This window comes from Aphis gossypii, chromosome 1, assembly GCF_020184175.1.
Source record: "Aphis gossypii isolate Hap1 chromosome 1, ASM2018417v2, whole genome shotgun sequence".
In the NCBI taxonomy this organism is placed as follows: domain Eukaryota; kingdom Metazoa; phylum Arthropoda; class Insecta; order Hemiptera; family Aphididae; genus Aphis; species Aphis gossypii.
The window spans coordinates 86,517,014-86,540,016 of NC_065530.1; the positions used below are offsets into that span (position 1 = coordinate 86,517,014).

Below are 23,003 nucleotides of genomic sequence, written 5' to 3' on the forward strand. Positions count from 1 at the left end.
ATACCTGTCAATATGTTTTTCTATTTATTATAATTTAATATATTATCTTAAGTAATTATCATCAGTTAGTTAATAATGTAGGTAATTATTACGACTTATATAATTTTTTGATTTTACAAAATTTAAAGTTAAAATATTTATATTGTCATTTTAATGTTTCGGGATAATATAATAGGTGATAGCTAGTTCACAAAGTTAATTTATGTTATAAAATTAAAAAAAGTCATTATTAGTATAATATATATTTCAATGTAACAATGTATGAAAACAAATATGGTAAGACATAGTTTATTCACATATAATATTTTCCATTATATGATACATAATTCAATAGCAGCGATTCTTAAAGTTATGAAACAAAATAAAAATGTACAGGAAATCCATTATTATAGTTTTCTCATTTTTTTAAACGTTTTACATTGTGAAATTGTGTTAAAACTTAAAATGTATATTTTTGTGACATCATGACTGCTGAATAAAGAATAAACAAATGCATTTAGTTATTCCAGGTAGTCAAAATATTTTAGGTCGTACGTTCTGATATTTTTTTGACATTTGAAAGACTTGTTAAAATTTAAAATTATAATTGTTTTCTTATTTAACATGATATTATGAAATTATCTTCGAGAACGTATTAAAAAAAATGTCATATTTCAATTTATTTTATCGATTCTTATGCTTTAAAAAAAAATAATTTAAATTAAAATGCTTTATTGTATATATGTGGTGAGTACTTATTAAATTTACAATAATATCATGAATACTTATATATTTTAGTTTATTTTTCCTAAAGTAGTCTATACCTTATTTGGGTATAGAGCTTTCCCTGAAAGAAAATTACCCACAAAAAAGATATAATAAATGCGAGTAGTGTACATTTTCCAGTTTATGTATTGTGTATAAGTTTTATTGAGGGATTTACTTTACCATAAACTGTCACCTAATCTCTGATAGTAAATATTAGTCTATTATACCTGAAATAAGGGCGAGGCATTTTCGTTTTTATCGTCTAAAGTATTTATTTTCGGGAGAGACATAATAATTATATAGTATTTCGTGCGATTGTTACATAAAACACTCAGCTTTAAGTCCTTATTAGCAGGAAATACGATTAACCATTATTTAGTTTTCAGACGGAAATATTATGATAAAAATCTAGAAATATACCAACACGGAAAAATTAGTATAAAAACTGACGATTGAGGGTAATGTTTGTTTTTTGAAATTAAGTGTGTCCCTTGTAAGTTGATCCATCATATAATAGTACAGTCATAATTTTGAAATAATATTTAATAAATGCCACAAATACCTACATCTTATCTAAAATGATCATGTATAAGGATTAATTGCTTAACCACAGATGAAGTTTTATTACACTAAATATTTTTTTTTCCAACTCAAATTGTATTAATTTGAAAATTAATATTAAAATTTCTACTTTATTTTTTTGTAATGAACAATTCAATGTATATTTAAATTTATAATTTTTAAACTTTAACATCGATTTAATTTTGCATGATATAGGCAAGAAACGTACATTATTATTGTCTGTGTTCACGATTGTTTTATAATATATAATAATAAGATGTTATTAATATAACAATATGTATTCATTTTTTTATAGTTATGTGAGGGATTATTATACAATATATATATATTATATCTATCAATGACATCAACTCCGGACGGATCCAAAGTTTATCAAAGTCAACAGCTGCCTAATATGTTAAGTACGCTAATCAAACAAAAACGATCTTAGTCAGTACTAACTTTCAAGACAATATCGAAGGATTTTCAAATAACAAAAGTGACGTACTACAAGACATGTGCATCCAAAATTTATGTGACTCCCTATTATATATTTAGGAAAATCACAGAGATGAGAATAATACCTATTCATGAATGTTTGGAATGTAACTGACTGTAGAGAGACCTTAAAACAAATTTGGAAGAGCAATACTTGAAGTATGAAACCTAAAACTCATCTCGAATATAATAAATAGATATATTATGCTAACAATTAAATTTACATACTGTATGGTCACGTAGATTTACAAATCCCTTAATACAACAATTGAGTTAGTCAAACCAGAACATTTTTAAAACTAAAGGGCTAAATAAATAATAGACAATTTTAACATCTATGACAAATTATTATTGGATTTATAACTAAACTAATAATGATAGGCAAGAAATAAAAAAAAGGATAAGTGGTCAGAACCAAATGAATTCATTAAGGGATACATAATAAAGACTCGAAGTTCCTTAGAGTATCAATAAAATTAGATGAAAAATTATTAAACCCCTACATTTTATTGGTAAGTAAAAATATCATATAACAGAACACAAATTTTAAAATCCGATACCAAACCATAGTACGAACCCTTAAAATACCAAAAAAAAATTTTCATTCTTTTAAACTCATTCATATTTTATTTATCACTTAAATATAATTGCATAACTAATGATTTATATACTTAATAATACTTAATAATATATTAAACCAGACTTTTCATCTAATTCGCTAATAATAAATTTGGAATTTTCATGTTCACAGTTTCTTGAGAGAAATCAAACTCATCCATATCATAATATATAATTTGCCGTAAATAAATAAATGTATATCATTTTTCGATAGCTATTTGAAAATTATATTAATTACCAGGAAAAAATTATGTGAATACGAGTATAATAATATTATATTATATTATCAACTAAGTCGTTTATAGCGTCCACGAATGTTTGTTTATGTATATAAATATTACAATTCCTCGACAAATTTTAAGCTATCACAACACATTTTTTATTAAACAACTAAAATAACCATTTTTGTTCTTCACTAACCTTGTCAGTATTAGTTGACGAAGTTTGAGTGGTGTGCGTAAGTCTTGCTTCTAAACTTCCACCTAATACGGCATACCAACTTGACCCAATTTCGCCTTGTCTGTACACTGAAACGGTAAAATAAAAAAAATATAAGATAAAAAAACACTGTTAATTTTTAATAATAGGTAGGTACATATAGAACAAAAATTATTACAACTTTTTGGGTTAACTATTCTAAATGGATTCAACAGTGTTATTTATTGGTTATTTGTCAATTTTTCTAATCGATAAAAAGCAATATAAAGTGGGTTTGGTACCTATCACATTCATAATCTTATTAATACATTTATTAATTTAACATTATTATTGAGTAAATAATAGATATTTCCTAAGTATAAAATATGATATTAAAACATAAATACCAATACAGAAATATAAATTTAATTCAATTGTGAAAATTAATAACTTAATATCGTATCATTCATTGGGATGGTTATTGTGAAAGCTTTTTTAAACATTAAATAATTGAAATATAATAAACAATATACATTATGCTAAAAGAATAATTCTTGTTAATTCTTGCATCTTATCGTCTATAAGTATTTCAACCTTAGATATAAAAATAGACCACTTCAAAATTTTACAATTAAACCAAAATTGACTAGGATGATACATTTCTGACTTAAATAATCACCCTGTTTATAAATAATATAAAATATACTATATAAATAGGTAGTATAATTCCCTGTATAATATAAGAAGAGAATATTTTAAATACATACTTTTGAGTACATATTCTATATACATATTAAGTGAAAACCGAGGAAAGGACGTATAAATCCTTTGAAATCGCAAATGCCGTATACATTATATACATATATACAAACTGCGATAGTAATTGCCGTACGTATATAATATAGTATATAACAACACGCCCAGATGCACTTAACCTAACTGAGAGTGTTTTACACATAGAATAGAGGTCAGCGTGACAGCATCCATGAACTGTTGACATTTGAAATCTAAAAACTATCCTCTATGCTTCATTATATTTATTAGTGTTTATAATGAGTAATAACTGTTTTTATTAAAGGGATATAATATTATAATAGTATTATATTTTTATCCAAATCATACGTATGTTTATTTAAATTTAAAAACAATTTTTCTCCCATAGTTTTACAGTTTTTTAATGGTACATCTCAGTATTGTACATTGAGTATTCATTTTGATTTTTTCTCTCTTAGGTTACCAGCAATTGGATTTATTATTTGGAATATAATATTGTGTAGACATTCTATTTAGTAATAATTGTGTTTGTATAGATTGTTTATTTATTTTTAAAAGGAGGATATTGTATTAAATAATTCAGACGCAAAGAGTATTTTGAAATTTTGACACCCTTCGCCGAGTACATTTACTGCATCCAATTTTCAATCACTTGCATGTGTGCCGTTTGAAATATTTGGAACGCATTTACTACTTCAAAACCAATAAGGCACAAAAAAAAATACCATCGTAAAATCAATAATTTCTTCTATCTGCTCGAAACCAATATTGTAATAGCTTATACCCCCGATTTATCCAAGGAAATGGTTTTAGGTTCAATTTTATTTTTACCATAATAATAACACTTTAAAGACACATTACACATTTTTATATCTATAGCATTGTACACCTACAAGAGAATTTAGAATGTACAATTTTTTTTATTAAAAAAAACATCCTACATAGGTTGAACGTTATATTTTATTAGTTGCAAGTTACACCATTTGTTTTTATCTGTAACGTGTTAAGAAAATATTATTTTAAAGGTTTTTCGAGTAAAGATTTCGTGAGTATAATTCACACGGGAATTTAAATTAAGGTAATACAAATAAATATAACACCATAAATAATAAAACAGTATTACGATAAATTCGATAATGTATTTTATCATAATTTTGCGTTGTATAATGTATTTAAATGATAAATTAATATTTATCTATTTATTTATTTAAAATAGATTTATTAGCTATAAAATTTGTGAGCACCAAGTATATAATGTTATTGAATTGTTTGGAAACGCGAAATGATTTTTTGAATATTCAAATTATATTATATTATATCATATTATATTTTATTTATGAAAAAAAAAATATTGATTCATTTAAATTAAAATCGTAATCAACGTATTTTTAAATTAACATATATAATCGGGTTATAAAATACTCGGTTGACTATGATTTATAAAGCTGTAGAAAGTTATTAATTATAATATAAAAACATTCTAACAATATGAACACTGAAAACAATAGTTTTCATATTAATACAAAGAACACAAATTTACATACAAACAACAAACTTAATTATCCCTGAATAAAATCTCACAAACGCACTTTTTTGATTCTGAGAAATGAACAACTAAAATATCGGTCACTCAACAATTATGTTTTCTTTCATCAGCATTTATAAGATCCATTGTCAAGAAGATTAAGAATATCAAATGAATATGAAATTATAAGTGGAAAGTAAATTTTTGATTCCTGTAGAGATTTTCGACACTTAACTATATTAACAGCAAAAAAATATATGGCCCATCAAGACAACTCTTTATAATTTTAAGAAAAATTTGGTTTTTTGAATATAATGAAATATCATCGTTTTTACCTTTATAAATTATATACTTAAAAGTTGCCATCGAAAATTGGATGTCACACCATTTCACGCTAAAAAATAATTACAAGACAATTAGTTGCGAGACAGTTCATCACAGTAAAAATGTATCGTATCTTACGGGAAAACTTGAGTTGGGTTCAAAGATATTTGATCACTAAAATTAAACACGAGTACCCACCACGTAGTAATTTTATACTACTTGAATTAGATCTAACATCACAACAAATTGCCTTTGAATTAAAAAATGTAGATCTTACTGAACACAAAATTGGTGGAAAAAAATCATTAAATGCTATCAAAGGTAGGTATAAATTCAGATAATTATACAAGAGAGTAAGTGGCCATCTTAAGTGTATTTTTAATTAACCTTATTTTATGAAGCCAGTGTAAGTATTAGTTTAATTTATGATTTGGTGCTTGTGAAAAAAAAAATAATCAATAGCAGTAAAGTTATAGGTACCTAAATACATTAATAATATTATACAAATATGTTAACTATAATTGAAACGCAAAAAAAGTTTTGATTATTTTTAATATTAATATTGTGAACTCAAAGTAAAAATTTAAAATTATGTAACAAATTTAAAAGAAAAAGTTTATAATATTTCATATTGCATAATTATTATGATTATATAATAATTATGAATGATTTTTTTATGCATATTTTTATTTGAAGGGTTATTAAATATTTCATTTAATCAGAAACATACTTCTAAAATGGTCCACTGAATATATAAGTCTAAGTCTAAGAATTAATTTATGGTTTGTAAGTTTTTTGTTTAGAAAGCATTTATAATTTATTTTTAAATTGAAAATATTTTATCATAATATGTAAAACAATAATCATCTTGACATTATGAAACTAAAAAATTAGCATCATAAAATTAAAAAAAAAAAAAAAAATTATCGAGTGTAAAAATGTTGTCACCGAGCAAATAGTTATAATATATTGAGTTATTAATATTTTTGGTTCGGGTTTATCGTAAATATATATTTTTTACTTTTTTTAAACCGAACAATGTAGTAAGATTTCGTTGTGATAGCCCAATTTACATTCCGCGTTTTTTAACCAGATATCACGTTCAATAAAACCCAGTTACCCATATTACTCGCACGTATAAGCTTATAACACTACGACTGCATAAGACACCAGCTCTCAAAATGATTGACTCCGCCGCAGAGTAACCGAAGACATTTGCATTAAAATTCTCATCTCACATTGTTGGAACATTACAAAGATATCTAAAGAATAAATAATGGCCCGTTAATGATACACTGACACCCTGAAATTAGGATTATTTACCATCATTTAATGCATAAGATTCGCTACATACATTTTTTCATAATTCAGCTTAAATTTTTATTATTAATATAATTTTTTACAATAGTACAATTTTTTTTTTTTTAATGACGTCTATTGATATGTTATTTACAACCTATAATCTTACTATACTATATAAACATTGAGTCAATTTTAAGGAAGATTGACAATGGTAGAGCGATAAAAAAAACCTCAATGAGCTATATGTACAATATTACCTATATTATAATCTAGAAATTACGTTTGAAATATTAAAGCATAACTAAAATAAATAGAATCACCACGTAGTGAACTAATGACGTATAATAAAAAAATAATACGAACTAAATAAAAAAATTATGGATATATCACGCTGATGCGATTTCTTATTTTTCTTAATGAACTAAGAAAGCACTACCTATCGGGAGTTGGATGATAATATTATTATTTTAATGGCCGGCGTGATGTATAGGCAATTTTAATACATTGGAGTGTAGGTTTATCCGGCTATAAAATGGATATTAAATGAATTAAAATTAAACTTAGAAAAATTAATTATTTTCAGTACAACGAATTGGTTTTTATTATCCGAAATGCTTTGTTACATGACAAAATCATTATTCACATATAATTCATGTTTATAAATAATATTATATTATAAAATTTAATAAGATCACTCGATAATATAATAATTAATACGATAGCTTGATTATATTACAATAAAAATATAAATAAATTGCATAAATATAGAATAGATTATATATGTTTACACTTTTCTTAACCGATTTTAAATAAAGTGTTTTAATTTTTTGAAAAAAATAAGAATAATGAAATAAAAATAAAATGCATAATTATACGTTTTCGCGTTGTCTTATATTCACAAATACAATATAATACTAACCAAACCAGCTACTTGATAAGAAATGTTAAATAATAATTATATTTATATAAAAAAAATAAGTGTAATATACTATCTAATAACGAGGCTTAAAATATATAGAATAATTAATAATTATACTCGAATTATATATTTAAATAAAAAACTATATACAATTTTATATAATATGTAACAAAATATTTTTTAATACTATGTATAAATATTATATATAGGTAATATTATATAAAAAATCTCAGAATAGTGAAGAATACAGGTAATGTATTATATTATACTATAGAATTGTCTGAGTCTTTTGTGGTTTTACCTCATTTCACCGAACGTGAAATTCTCCGCATTAGAAACCTTCTAAGTGGTTTTTTTTTTTTTAAGAGTGTAACGAGCGTCACTGGCTCATTTTAACTTAGCTAACGAGTGCCAAACACTCAAAAGACGAGATATTGTAAAGCCCTAGGACATTAAGATCACACAGACTATTGTTTTCAATAATAGACCTCGTATAATGCTTCATATTATCGCCACTTTAGTTTTTAAAGCTTCGAAATACTATGAATTGCACCTTACCATCTGGAAGCTTAACATTTAGACAGACGATTTATTTTATTTCTTTCTAAATGCTATAAATTACAAGATATAAAACAAAACATAACAACCTAAAGATATAAAAACAAAGAAATTATAGGATATTATTCAACTCTACGATAAAGTAATCTAAAGTATGATCAACATCCAATTTTAAATAAAGCTATATAAAATATGTTTTACGTTGTTTTTATAAAATAAAAATTTGTTTCTTTGAAAAATAATTGTTAGCAGTATCTGAATAAAAATTATTTATGGTAGAAAAAAACACAGATCAATGTGAATTTGAACAAAAATGTATGTATACAAAATGTGTGTTATAAATTCATCGCCACTTTATATTTATGATAGTATGACATATAACTAAACGATAGAGGTATACAATATCATACGTAAATATAACAGCTTTATAACGATACTAGTATTTATTCAAGTAGGTATAGTTACCAAGTTTGTAAATGCCTCGTTGTCAAATTATACAGTTTATACAGTTATCTTTTGAAATGAATATAACTCTTTCGTTTATCTCTTAAAATTCCATTGACCTAGATTATTTCGGTGCTTAAAACTTAGAGAAAAGTTTAAATTATACGTATTTATAGAACATCATTACAAGAAAACTTATCTAACAAAACAAAACGTGAGTTCAAAAAACATACAACAGTTAGTCTTTTTGAAATTGTCAATATAAGATTATATAAGTACTATGCTTAATTATAAATTATCTGTATATTAACATAATATAATATTTATATTGTTTGCAATTTATTAAAATATGATTAATTAATATGTAAGTTGAAATGTACTTCATTATGGAGTAGCTGTTTTTTTTTCGTATGGCTAATGTAGTCCGAAAGTAGGCCCGAAGGCCCAGTTCGGACGCCTAAATTGCCAGTATTTCTATTTGGGCACCCGTAGGTATCTGCCATTCCTGAGATGGAGGATGGCGGTTTCTCTCTCCGGACACCGTGACTTTCCCGAAGAGAAGTGACGCCCGTGACCGAGGTTCGAACCGGCGACGGTGCACATTGCAACCGACGCCTTAGAACGCTCAGCCACTCAGTCCCCTAGCTCACTGTGATAAAAATAAATTGTAATTCAAACATAAACCAACCTAGAGTTGTATAATATCATTAGGTATTAGTAGTGTAGTGATGAATAATAATGCAGTTCACGCATAGTATTTTAATCTAACTGGATCTAATCTTTATACAATGATATTATCAAATAGTAGTCTATTGTCGGTTCATACGCTTTCATCAATACTAATACTTTTAGAGTACTATGTAATTATAAATTTATTGAATTATCATTTGAAAACATTTATCCAAATTATTAGCTATAGATTATAGATAATAGTGGTTATTTAAGACAATCGATTGGCAGTAGTATGGCTATAACAGTGTGAGATGTCGTTTCAGATTATTATTGGTATAAGTGTGTGAATGGTTAGGTTAGTGGTTATATGGGCTGAGTGGTGATATATTTTTTTTTTACTTGCTGTATATTTCAAGGATAACTCACTGATTACTAGCGAATATTAATCAAATGATTGTAGAATGAATATATATAAAGAATGTAAATAACAAAAAAATTGTCGTTGTGTAAATATGCTAATTTAAAAATGTTCTTTATGCGTATATATGACCTAAAATTTTCAAGTACAATGAAAATAAATTATATTTAGCTTGACTCTTAACATCATATTAAAATATATTTCATAAGGCGAAATTAAAACAAACAAATATTTATAAAAAATGTTTCATTTTCCAAAGACTAATTAATTATAATTTGTTTGTCTTGTATTTCATATCATTCCTCTATGCGTATCTTTGCAGAATACTTATTAATTATTTAATTATCATAGTTATGGGAATTTGTCATAATTAAATAAATATATTAGTATTAATAACTATTATATAATATATTTTTTATATTTATTTTAGATATTGTATAACTTAAGTGCACTATGAATTAACTTTTGTCAAAATGTAATGTATTAATGTTTTGAATTTCTTAAAACAACATATAAATATTTTTCTACTGTTTTTATTGCTACATATAAGTATTTTATATGATGTTGGTTCATTGATAATGTACTAAGAATATAAATTTCCAATAATATTTTTAAATAATAAAATTGCATCTTACTTTGAGTGCAACAATTACTTTTTCAAAATAATATAATATTCATTAACAGATAGGAATAAACAAAAAATTAAGTGCAATAACTTCGACGACGTTTTTTACAAACAATACTTAAGATGTTTGTTCTATCGTTCCTAGGATTTTTTTAACATAACGCTTGTGTTAAAAAAATGATTATTCACATTTAATTTATATTTCTTTAATAAAATATAGTCACTGTAAATATTCAAAAATGTACGTTTATTTATAGATAACTTTATAAATTTATGTCTTTGAATTTGAATACACCCACTACTCAACACCTAAAAAATGATTCAAGTGTAAATCCCATTTTATAATACATTGTTGGTTTTCAAGTTGATCGTGATTAGTTGAAAAACGACGAATTTGTATAGTTCATAATTTCAAAATATATTTAATTAAAAACAAACAGATTAAATCGACGGAGTAAAAAAAAATAATTATAAATAAATAAATAAACATCAGTCGCTATTTTAATGTATAGAACATAGAGGTACATAATAATATATTTATATAAAATTTTTTTAATTTATTTATGCATTGATTGCGTGTTTATTAGACCAAATCACATTGTATTATTACAGTTATTTATGTTATTATTAAATTAGATGATAAAGTTGAACTTCCTTAATGAAAATTATTAGTTTTCTGGATGCATGGAAGTTCCTAAGAATGTACAAGACATAGCACTGCCACTTCCCTATAATTTCAAATTTGTTTTCTTAAGTATTGACTGTAAAGTTTTGAAAAAAATGTTTATGATTTTTATAAAACTTATAATCGACAAGCTGAAGCGGAAAGTTAATACACAAAATTGGAAAGATAGTGATTTTATCAATTTGTTCAATTTTAACTGTACCTACATTTTTCACAAGTTAAGCTGTTTTCGGGACATATTTATGTAATGTTATGACATATTATATGTTCCTTTAGGCAACAAATTGTACAGCAGAACATTCTTTCTAAGTACCTTACGGAGTATTAGAACATGGCTACAATAAACGTAGGTGAAGATATTTGAAAACTATAAAATTGAATTTACCATTTAAGATCTCAGACATAATATATTTTTTATTATTTTAGTTAATCAGTATTCATTTTTCTATTGTTTTTTCGAGTAAAAAATCTCCCTAATTTTTCCAAAAGTCTAGTAACGTTTATTCTATAAATATATTTAAAGAACCAATTAAAAAAATTAAATCTCAGAAAATTTCTAAAGCCTAAATCACTATCAACATAATATGCATACAGCATACGCGTGTAACGTTATTTAACACCACTATTATGTATACGAAACCTACACTCTAAGTTATGTTATACTATACTTTCACAACTATGTGCAGCTATTGAAATCGATATGTGAAACATTTATAAAATAATAAAAGATTATTTTATTTTGTTGGTAATTTATAAATAAATTAATCACAAAAATAACAGTTCCAAGCAGGATATATTTAATAAACTATATATGTATACAAATAAATATATGTTTATAATATATAATATAATTATCGGGTACAATAAATACGAAATAATTATCAGTGTAGTATTATTGAAGCTGATAAAACAGCAGTCTTTATTTTTTTTCATTAAACCGAATTTTTAGATCATTGAAGGATAAAATTTAAATTATTTACAATGATATACATCGTATACTATCAATCGTATTAAATTGTTGATATAATCTTACAATATTACGATTAGCGGCGTAAGCGTTAAAACAGTTGTATACAGAATAATGTGGTGTTTACACAATCTTCACAGTGAATGAAGTTTAATTGACGATTGTTATTTTTGTAATAGTTTATTTACTGTATAGTATATTATTGTAAACAATAGGTACCTAAGTAATTTATTTTGTGAATCAGACCATAATATGTATATTAGAAACTAAAAGGAATGAATAAGTTATTAATTTTTATGATTATTCATTTTTATTTGATTGGTTTAATTAATATAAAATTGATTAAATATTTCTTGATTTTCTATGTAGAATTTGTCTGTTTTGCTACAAAATATAACCGTCCCGCATAATATAATATAACACACAATATCCGTTCGTGTGAACGTAAATCACTTGTCGGTAGCGGCAATAGTGGAAAGAAAACCCAGATGGTATAGGAGGGGCGGTGATGGAATAGAAAAAAAATGCAAAGCCTTCTTATTCTTTAAGTTCGTGACGTAACAAACACCCTCGCAGCCGGGAGCTTGAGTAGGAACAAACAGGATAGACAGGAAAAAAAGAATGGGGGTCGTAAATTATGGCCTCCCTTCCGGCCTTTTTGAAAGAATCACCGTCGGCACCATTGGACGAAATGAGGCACGCCGACCGTTTTGTAACGGATCTTAACCTAACGGCCTGCACAGTATTACGCTCGTGTGCTCGTTGGGTGGCTTATTTTTGTTTACCACTGTATCGATATATTATACTGGCAATGTATAATAATAGTATGTGTACATTACGTACATATGTGCATGCTGATAAAAGCTATTTCGTGGTCTCCGTTTATACGCACTAAAAAATTTTCATTTTGCGTCAAAAACAGTTTTACGGCGTAATATAGTGTTTACATTGCCATGGATAAGTTACATGACATATGTTACCAAGATTTAATAATAATATGTCGTAGTTACACTATACATGTTAAGTGGATAAGTAGTACTGTGACAATAAGTGTGCATAATTCTTGAGATGAAAAAATAAATATTTTCTACCACTAATCCCCTGACCACACATTGCGAACACAATGACGGAAAATTTTTAACGTATTTTAAGCTTTATTTTCTGTAACTGCATTATGTTTATATATTACAAAATGCGATGTGCTTTGTGAAAATCGTATATTTCCAGAGCAATGAACATTTGAAATATATGATTTTTTTTTTTTGAGGAACCATTGCGAAACGTTTTCGAACTATATGAAAACAATTTCACATACTTGGCCCATGATCAATATTTCGAATTTATTTCGTTTTCAAACACATTTATAAACTGTTAATGTTATTTTAATCATAGAATTCGAAATTCTGAAATAATGCTACGTAAACATTTATCCTAATAAAATTCATCTATTCGTTGAAAAATCATAAAAACGATCCCGTAACATATCTAACATAATACTGTTTCCTAAAGTTCAATTTGGCACTTACCTACGAAACGTAGCATGTTAAACCACAGTGTTAGATTAATAAAGGCATTGTTTGATATAAAATAATACTTGAAGCTCGACATATTCGACCAAACTCATTAGGCCGAACAAAACAATGCATGGTGTAATAATATATTATATTATGGTCTGTTTGTATTATATCTCTCGTATAATATTATAGGTTTTGTATTAATGCAGTTTAAAGCCCGAATATATACAGCATTATATTCACAGAATAATAATACATTTGAGGTAGAGTAGAATGCGCCTTATAGGTTTGCAATTAAAATCTGGCATATAGGTTTCCTGACATTACCACACTATTATTTCACATTAAAATACGTCAAATACCATGTCATCTGGCTTAAAATTACCCAAATCGAATTAATTTAAACTGGAATCAAAATATGTTGTATAATTAAGGCACTATACTATACTAGTTATACGGAACACTATTCGTGTAAATAAATATATCATAAATTTCAAACCAACTCAGTATATGACATGACAATCTCACGATCTAGTAATAATATTACAGTGCTATACTATTTTACATATAGAACCCTTTCAAATCATCCTTAAAATATAAATTATATACGTTCTGCTCAGATATGATAAACGTATCAATATTGATCAATAAATATTTATTCTGATCTATGACAATGCGAATAGATAAAGCAAATGTGCGGAATATAGTTAATAAGCTTTTCATACAATTCAAAAGAATATTTATACCATTTTAAAAACTTCACGATTGATTCATAAACTCAATAATACAATTAAACCAAATCTAAATATCTCTATAACACTCGATAATGACGAATGTTTAAAGAAATGAAAAATATCCTATCAGTTAACTGTTAAGAGTCATCTCTACTTCATTTATTACTCATAATTTAACTGAATCAGTAACATCCATTATGTGACTCTTCTCGCCGTATTCAACTCATTTGAAAATTTATATTAGATACATTTATTGATTTCTCACTTAGAGTTTCTTTATGTCAAAATATGACCGCTTTTACTTTATGCATCCTTTGATGAATAATTTATCTTTACCAAACATATGCTACAGTTAATAGTGTTATTCAGTTAGAATAACACTCTCTGATTCAATATAGCGAAAGGATATACCTAACCTTTTGGAACAAATTAAATGAAACCCTCGAAGTTTTATAAAGTATCGGCTGTAGTGATAGTAAAATTAATTAAATTATTTAATCTACAGCAATATTTGTAATAAAAATCACATTATAATAATACACCTGTACTCTGTAGTATTAAAACTTACATTTTTAAAGCTGTAAAGGCGATCAATTATGAAACAATATTTTTAAAATATCGAATATCAGTTTATTACCACAGTATTTATATATTATGTAAAATTTATTTGTATAATTATATATTTACATACAGTATTAACATAGGAAAAAAAATGTAATCATAATCTTATGAAAAGCAAATACTTAAAATTTTATCAAACCAGTTTTTTAAATGTATGGTTTTTAAATTTAAAAAGTTTGAATGGATGAGTGGACTTTAAAAAAAATAAAGTCTATAATTTAGTATTTTATCCTTATTCTTAAAATATACACATAGAGTTAAATGTCTGTCCAAGTCTAAATTTAAAAGATAGATGATATTCTAAGATTTATGATATTAAATTTATGTAAATCATTAATATGCACACATAATTAAGTATGTGATTTTATTTATTTATTTATTTATTTTTATTTTTTGGACTAAAAAACTTTAGCAATAGTAATAATAAATGCATCGTAACTGTGAAAAATCATAAACCGAAAATAACAGGAAAAAAATCATTATAAAACTTTTTGATCAAACTGTTCTATCTAGCTATACCTAACCTAACCTAGTCTAATCCGCATATTATGTGAATAGATTTTATATGATATTCATAAGTTTCAATCCTAACCATCTTAAAACTTAAACGGAAACTCAAAACACTAAAGTTTAAAATGCATACCTATGTTTTCGTATTTAAATATTATAATAAACAATAAACTTCGACAAAATATAATATTATACGACTATCGATAAACTCACAATATAATTTTATGCATAGTGCTTATAAAATAACATAATCTATACTTATGAATTATAAGTTATAATATATTATATTTGTTTGAAAATATAAATTAAACTATAAATAATATACGTAACATTTATCATTATCGTCCATTTTTTTCTCAATAAAATTAATAACAAAAAAAAAAAAAGCGGGCAAGTGGGTACCGTTCTGCTGTACATTAGGGGGTGGGATTGACCTCGGACTAGGGTAGGTTAAATTTGAATGCAATGATAGGTATCATTGTATACGAAAAACGATTCTAAACGAAGATGATTTGTCAGCCTAGGATATAATTTCCAGTGGTTGGTGAAAAATGTGATTTATGTTTATGGCCTGAATACACCAAAATTTAAGTTCTTTTATAACTATTGTAAGCTAAACTTATGAAAAATCTTGTATTAAATGTTCTACTCTTAGCTACCTATGCAAACATTTTTATGAATTATACCTACAAAATAATTTGCAAATATTCATAATTTTGACGAATTTTCGTCAAAATTTGTACTTTAAATGCTAATAAAAAAAATTTGTGACTATGTATTCTTATAATTTTTTAATCACTATAAGAATAACATATGAGGAACTTTGTATAAAATTTTCAAGTATTTTGATACGGCCAAAAAAATTTTATCGACCCTTCAAAAAAAATTTTTCAGAAAAATTGAAAATTTCAGTTGTCTATAAATAGCTCAAAAAAACTCAAAATATTTTGAAAATTAAATCAAGTAAATAAAATGCCAATCTAAATAACTGGTAAAATTTTCAAGTATCTACGACTTATACTTTTTGAATTATAACAAATATCAAAAATCGTTTGAGGCTAAACCGTTATTTAATGCGGTTTTGTAAAAATTTAAATTTCAAACACTCATAAAAATTTTTTGTCTGAATCCGGTAGAGTTTTTTTTACAGATATTTGAAGAAAAATGTATGGAGAACCTTGTATCAAATTTTCAAAACTTAGTTATAAAAGAAAAAAATTTTATGATTTTTTTAACTTCAAAATTACTTGCAAATTTTCGCGTTTTCCACAGATTTCGTATAAATTTGAATTATAAACTCTTATAAAAAAAAATTGTGATTAACGATTTTTAATTTTTTTTAGCTACAATAAAAACAACTCATAAGGAACCTATTATTAAATTTTCAAAACTTTTTGGTCATCCAATAATTTTTTATCGACACTTTAAAAAAAATTTCTCAAAAAAATCGAAAATTTCAGTGGTCTATAAATAACTCAAAAAAAGTCAACATTTTTTGAAAATTTAACTATATACAGATACTACTGACATTAACATTTGGTGAAAATTTCAAGTATTTTCAGTAATTAGTTTTTGAATTACAACCATAAAAAAATCGATTTGGTCGAAAACTGGTTTTGCGTAAAAATTGCCGTTTTTCCGTCATTTTTTTTTTTGTTTTTCTCGATTTTTTTGAAAACTGTTGGAAAATGTTACCTAACTTTTTACCTCTATAATTCACCAAGGATATTCACTTTTACATCGGAAACCACCCCCATAGTTTGAAATTGGAGCATTATTTCGACTAGTTATGCTGTACACAGACACAAAAAAAAAAAAAAAAACACACATCATTGTAAAATCAATACATTCATCACTTCGTTCAGAATCTAAAATAATGAATATTCTTAATGAATAAAATCATACTTTACTTTAAATTGTTTATTAATGTATTACGCGTAGTTAATTTTAACATCGTAACGAAATTTATAACAATCTATAAGCTGAGTATATAGCACTTATATGACATGGATAATGGATTCGTTATTAAAATGTATAATATTTTATATTTTTTGTTTTTTGATAACAGTGATATCTATCACGTTCAAAAGTTATCACATGAAAATCTATTGGAATTTCCATATATACAGCGCCGAAAAACAGTTTTATGTTAATAACGGATTATTTTATCAAAAAATAATATTATTAAATCAAAACATTGATTATAGAGTAGTAGACTTAATTATTAATACACCAACAAGTAATAATTGTTACATTAATTGATTATTATGAAAAAAAAAAAAAATTCAAATTTTTATCTAAAGTTTTATCAGAATTAACCATGTACGAGAATGATATTATCAGTTCAGTATCAAATTAGCCTTTTTTGAGAAATCAGTTTTTTTAGGGAGGGGGGGTCAATACCAAAATTGGTGGGTTGGTAGATGAAATGCTAATGGATTTAATGCGATAAAAAGTTATTAATAATAATATTTATACTATTAAGTTAAAATAAAAATGTCGATTAAAAGCTGTGAGTACATGGGTGGTTAAATTATGGTAGTTTGCCTCAGGTTTGAAAAATGCTCAGCACGCTACTGAATATTATTTTAAACTATTTATTGTTTTATAATCCAATCGATTTTTCAAAAACATTGCGTTTAAATAGGTCAATTGCACAAGTCGTGCCTCTAATATTTCACACGAGCTCTGAACTGTGTACTGTCCGAACTGGATTATGAAATCGGTTATCCGAGAGTGGGTACACTAATACAACTGTCGTGATAGTAAGCTGTATAATGCGTCTCATCTTAAAGCCTTCCAACCAAATTTAAAACTCTTTATAATCGTCGTTCGGGGTTTCGAACATTTATAATATTATATCATGCACAATATAATATACCTACATAAATGTACGCCTGAAAAAGCTTTTGTTCCGTTTTGACAAATTATATTTATTTTGTTTCAACTTGCTTTATATTAAATAACATTTTTTTTTATCTGTTATACGTATAAAATATTACTACTATTTCTGTTTTGTCTGTAAATTCTGTATACTTTTATTATATATCGATCGCTCGACGAACCGTAAATCCTTTGTGCATTCGCGTCACAGTTATTTACTTGAAATATAAGAATGTTCCGGAAAAAAAGTTAAACAATAAGTAAACCAAAGATTTGTGTGTTATTTACGTTTAATTGGTTTTGGCGGGGCCACGATGAATCTTTCGTCACCAAATAAAAGTTAAGATTTTTGCCAATTACTATAAAAACAACTTGTAAGAAACTTTTTATTAAATTTCAAGCTATTAAACATAAACTTGTTCATACATACATTTTCCGAATAAAATAAACAGGTATATTAAATTAATAATAATTTATAGTTAAATTATTTTAATTTTTAATTTTTATATTGGTCATTTTTTTTCAAATTAATATATAATATAGATTTATTAAACTAAATAATAGTTATTCAGTACAAAGTAACAAACAAATGTTTAAATATCTTTTGTTTTTTATTATTTTTTTTTTTTTTTTTTGAAACTTAACTTACGGATATAAGGTTAGGTTAGGTTTAGTCACTTAAAATTAGGTTATAATTATTATAAGACTCAAATTTCGTAAAAATAAAAAGAAAGTATAGAAAACAAACATTTTTTATAAAGATTTAGAAATAAATTGGTTTTAAAAAGTTAATTTTTTTTTTTTTTTTTTTTGGTTAATACTGGTTTTGATTCATGCTTTGTTAAATGTGTAAGTATAACAAATTTTATCGCATTTGACATTTAATGCAATTATTTTTATTATAGTGTGAAGTATAAATACGCTCTCTACTTCAAAACATAGAACTAATTTAACTCCAATTCCTAGATAGAATTATGAATGTATAATGTATAAGCTGTAACTGTAATTATTATATTCTTTTCACAATGATAAATGGTATTTTTATTAATTGTCCCTCGTTATCTTTTAGAACAGTATATATATTTTAATTTAAAAATTTGAGGAGAATGGTTTCTAGTAGAAAATTATTTGATTAAAGTGATGGTTGAAGTTGCATAAGTAAAAAAAAAAAAATTAAAACTGAATATTATTATTATGAAACTATGCACGCTATTCATTATTCACTATCCTCTTCGGGTTTGATTATTAAGGTGATAAGCAATACTATATTATATTAGTTTATAATAATTTATTTAAATTGCATTTGGAAAATATGTGTTTTATCTATTGTGTTACTAATATTACTAATATTAATATTATAATATATAAATATATAATATCTGCTGAAATGCAGTGCAATAAGTTTAAATATTTTCAAAATGAAAAAATGAGAATTTTATCTCTAGATAAAATCATAAAAAAAATTAAATTTATTGAGAATGAAAATATCATATTATATAGTAGTATTAAAAATTAAAAATAAGGATCGAATACAATATAATATTTATAAAAAAATAAATATATACATTCATTTATATAGAACATATTTAATAGCTAATTAATAGGCATTAGGTATGTATATAAATACAAAATAAATTTTATTTTATTTTTAAACTTATGAAATAATGACATTCAACACTTTTATATTTTTTTGTAAATATGTATAAATAATATTTGTAACACACATTATTTTTTAATTATACGAATTTCGTTTTATTTTCCATTATCTACGATACTTGTTTTCAGCGTAACCAAATGCGAGGTGGCAATTTTTTTTGTTTTAAAACTTATGAAATCTAAATATAAAATATAAAAATAATGAAATATGAGAAAAAAAAGATTATACCAAATAGGGTCCTCATAAAGGATATAGAAAAATGTGGAATGCTAAAATAAGACGTAATATTACGTGCGGAATTCATGAAGTTGTTGACTACAGCGGTCGTCCATTTTTCATAACTACCATATCAACGTGAATTGAGGTAGACAAAAATGTTTATTAATAATACGAATACAACAGCTGAAAATAAATATAAATTTCACATGTCATAATATAGTGTCTATAAATGTATGAAATATAAGTGTTAGTTATAAATAAATTAAATCAAGTAACAACATTTTCACAATAAATAAAATTTCTAATATGAAGTCTACTCAAACACAACTTTTTAGTTACGATATTCTTGAGGTAGCTTAAGAAATTAAATTATAATGCAATATTTAATTATATACATCAGCAGACATGTGATAGTCAATAAACTATCTATACATAGGCAAAATTGAAGACGGTTATTATTCAAATATATCATAAACACAGATAGTAGAACATGATTTTCATTCAAACCAATTTTATCACTATAGCTAATGGATAATTTGTCAATAACAAGAATTAAAAATGTAATTATTTTGTTACTTTGATTCATTTCTTGTTTGTAATTCTCAGTTATTTTAGTATCATAGACGATGAAAAACGTTTCCTTTGGATAACTGTCAAGAAAATACAAACCAATGCATTTTACTATAGTGTATTTGTGTGTACGCGCGCGCGCACGTATGTATATAGTTTATATCTACAAACACAATGATCGGCGACATTTGACAGGAAATCTGAGACGATACTGTTAACTGCAAACGTAGAACAGTATACATATTATATATTATTAATGACGTAATAACGTAATGATTTTGTATATTAGTTATTATTTATGAACAAATATTGAGCGTTTAAATTATATTTACAAAACTTTAACTTTTTTCCAAAAAAAACCATGAATTTATTATTCACTTCAAATTTTAATTGAGCACAACCTCACTTGCTTCACCACTAAATCCGCCACTGATATATATGAAAATAAGATAAATGTATACACATACTCACTCACACACATAAAAATATATATATATATATAATATAAAAAACCAACTTCCAAAACTCAGTAATATTCTCGAATGACAAATAGTCGTCGGAATTCGTAGTAATTTAAAAACTTCACTGGCTCAACGTCTTATTTATTTTTTGTATTGTGGAAAATGTTCTGTTAGTACATTATATGGTATAATAAATATTCGAAACCGGCTATACAGGGTGTCCCGTGAGGATTTACCCATTGCGATATCTCGTTATCTGTATTTGTTACCACTATGGTATTAAATAATTCACTGTTTTTCTAGAAACTAGAAAAAATATTAAAAATCAGGAAATGAATGAAATCAAAATGTTGAAACGTCAATATTTTCAGAAAAATTAACTCTACAAAATGGCTATCTTCGATTTTTTTGAAAATAATTAAATAAAAAAATATATTTTTTAACTTTTTTACCAAAACATTAAAATAAATTAAAACATAAAATATTTGTAGTTCTTATTCCTGTGAGTCTTATTAAAAAATCAGAATTATGATATGTCCATTATTTCAGGAGATATCGCAATGGGTAAATCCTCACGGGACACCCTGTATATAGTATATAATATATATGTTCTTGTACAGCCATTGAAAGTTATAATCGATTTACAAGTGCGGTTGATGCGTATACATTATTAAATACCGTCCGATGGTCGTACTTACGCAAAACGTTATAATATATAATACTCGAATATTTTTCATCGACAGATCTCTATGACTGCAATAGTGGGAGACAGTTAGAGGGGAGAGAGACAATAATAAAAAAAAACTCTCGGCGGTAGAATCCATATAAGGAAACATTTAAATTTTTTTTTTTAATACAGGATTTATAGTGATCCTTGATATAACTACTATACGCAAGTCACAGTTATGAGTGCGAGGGGAATACGAAATCCGTATATATTTGTAATTAATCACAAATGGTAATGTGTAGTCATAGCGCTGTCGTGCAGTAATGCCTTGTCATTGTTGTGGTAACTTTTTGCCTGAAAAGTCTGCACACGCGACTGTGGTTGATAATTTGAAATATTAAGATATGCTATATACACATATAAAATCTTTTGTAATAGTACAAAATAATGGACATTGTCTCTACAGTAGTTAAAAGTACAATATATTTTAATAAAGTAAATAGGCAGGAATATGTTGATTAGGATGATTTTTTTTCAATTGTATTTACATAATATATTTTTATAAACAATTTAATAAATTGTAAAATATAATTATATATAATATATTAAGTATAATATATAATAGTTTTAGGTACAATTTTATAATAGAAGTTGTACAGTTTTATCTATATTTTTATTTTCTCATATTCAATGTCACAAAATCTTTAAAAAAATATGTATATGTTCAAAGTTATCAAATTATCTATCAAGTTTAATTTAAACAACAACATTTATAACATTATATAAAGATAATAAATTCTATGAAATTTTAAATTCTTACACGCAACAACACAGATTATACTTAACCGTCGTAAACAGACATCACTGCTATGCAATACATTATTATATAATATACAGGGATAACCTCTACCGTCATAAGACACTATGCAGTAACTTCATTTTTGTAAAATCGAGTTTTTGGTGTCTATCGATAGATATTTTAATTCTCTATTGATTTCCGTAATAAAAATTTATGTTTTTTTTCATTAGAAATTCATAAAAATTGATAAGAAAATAACAGAAAAGGCAGTATGTACATGAATTTATTAAAATAAAACCAAATAAACAGTATAT

The 23,003-nt window shown here is 25.2% G+C and overlaps 1 protein-coding gene across 4 annotated transcripts in view; it reads right to left on the reverse strand.

Moving 5' to 3' along the window:
- LOC114131920 (rap guanine nucleotide exchange factor 4) overlaps positions 1 to 23,003 on the reverse strand; it is a 208,322-nt gene that overhangs the window by 108,800 nt on the left and 76,519 nt on the right. For all 4 annotated transcript variants that reach the window (XM_050198449.1, XM_027997268.2, XM_027997274.2 and 1 more), the window contains one exon: positions 2,845 to 2,951. In XM_050198449.1, the coding sequence (XP_050054406.1) occupies positions 2,845 to 2,951 (107 nt within the window). The remainder of the gene's footprint in view (positions 1 to 2,844; positions 2,952 to 23,003) is intronic.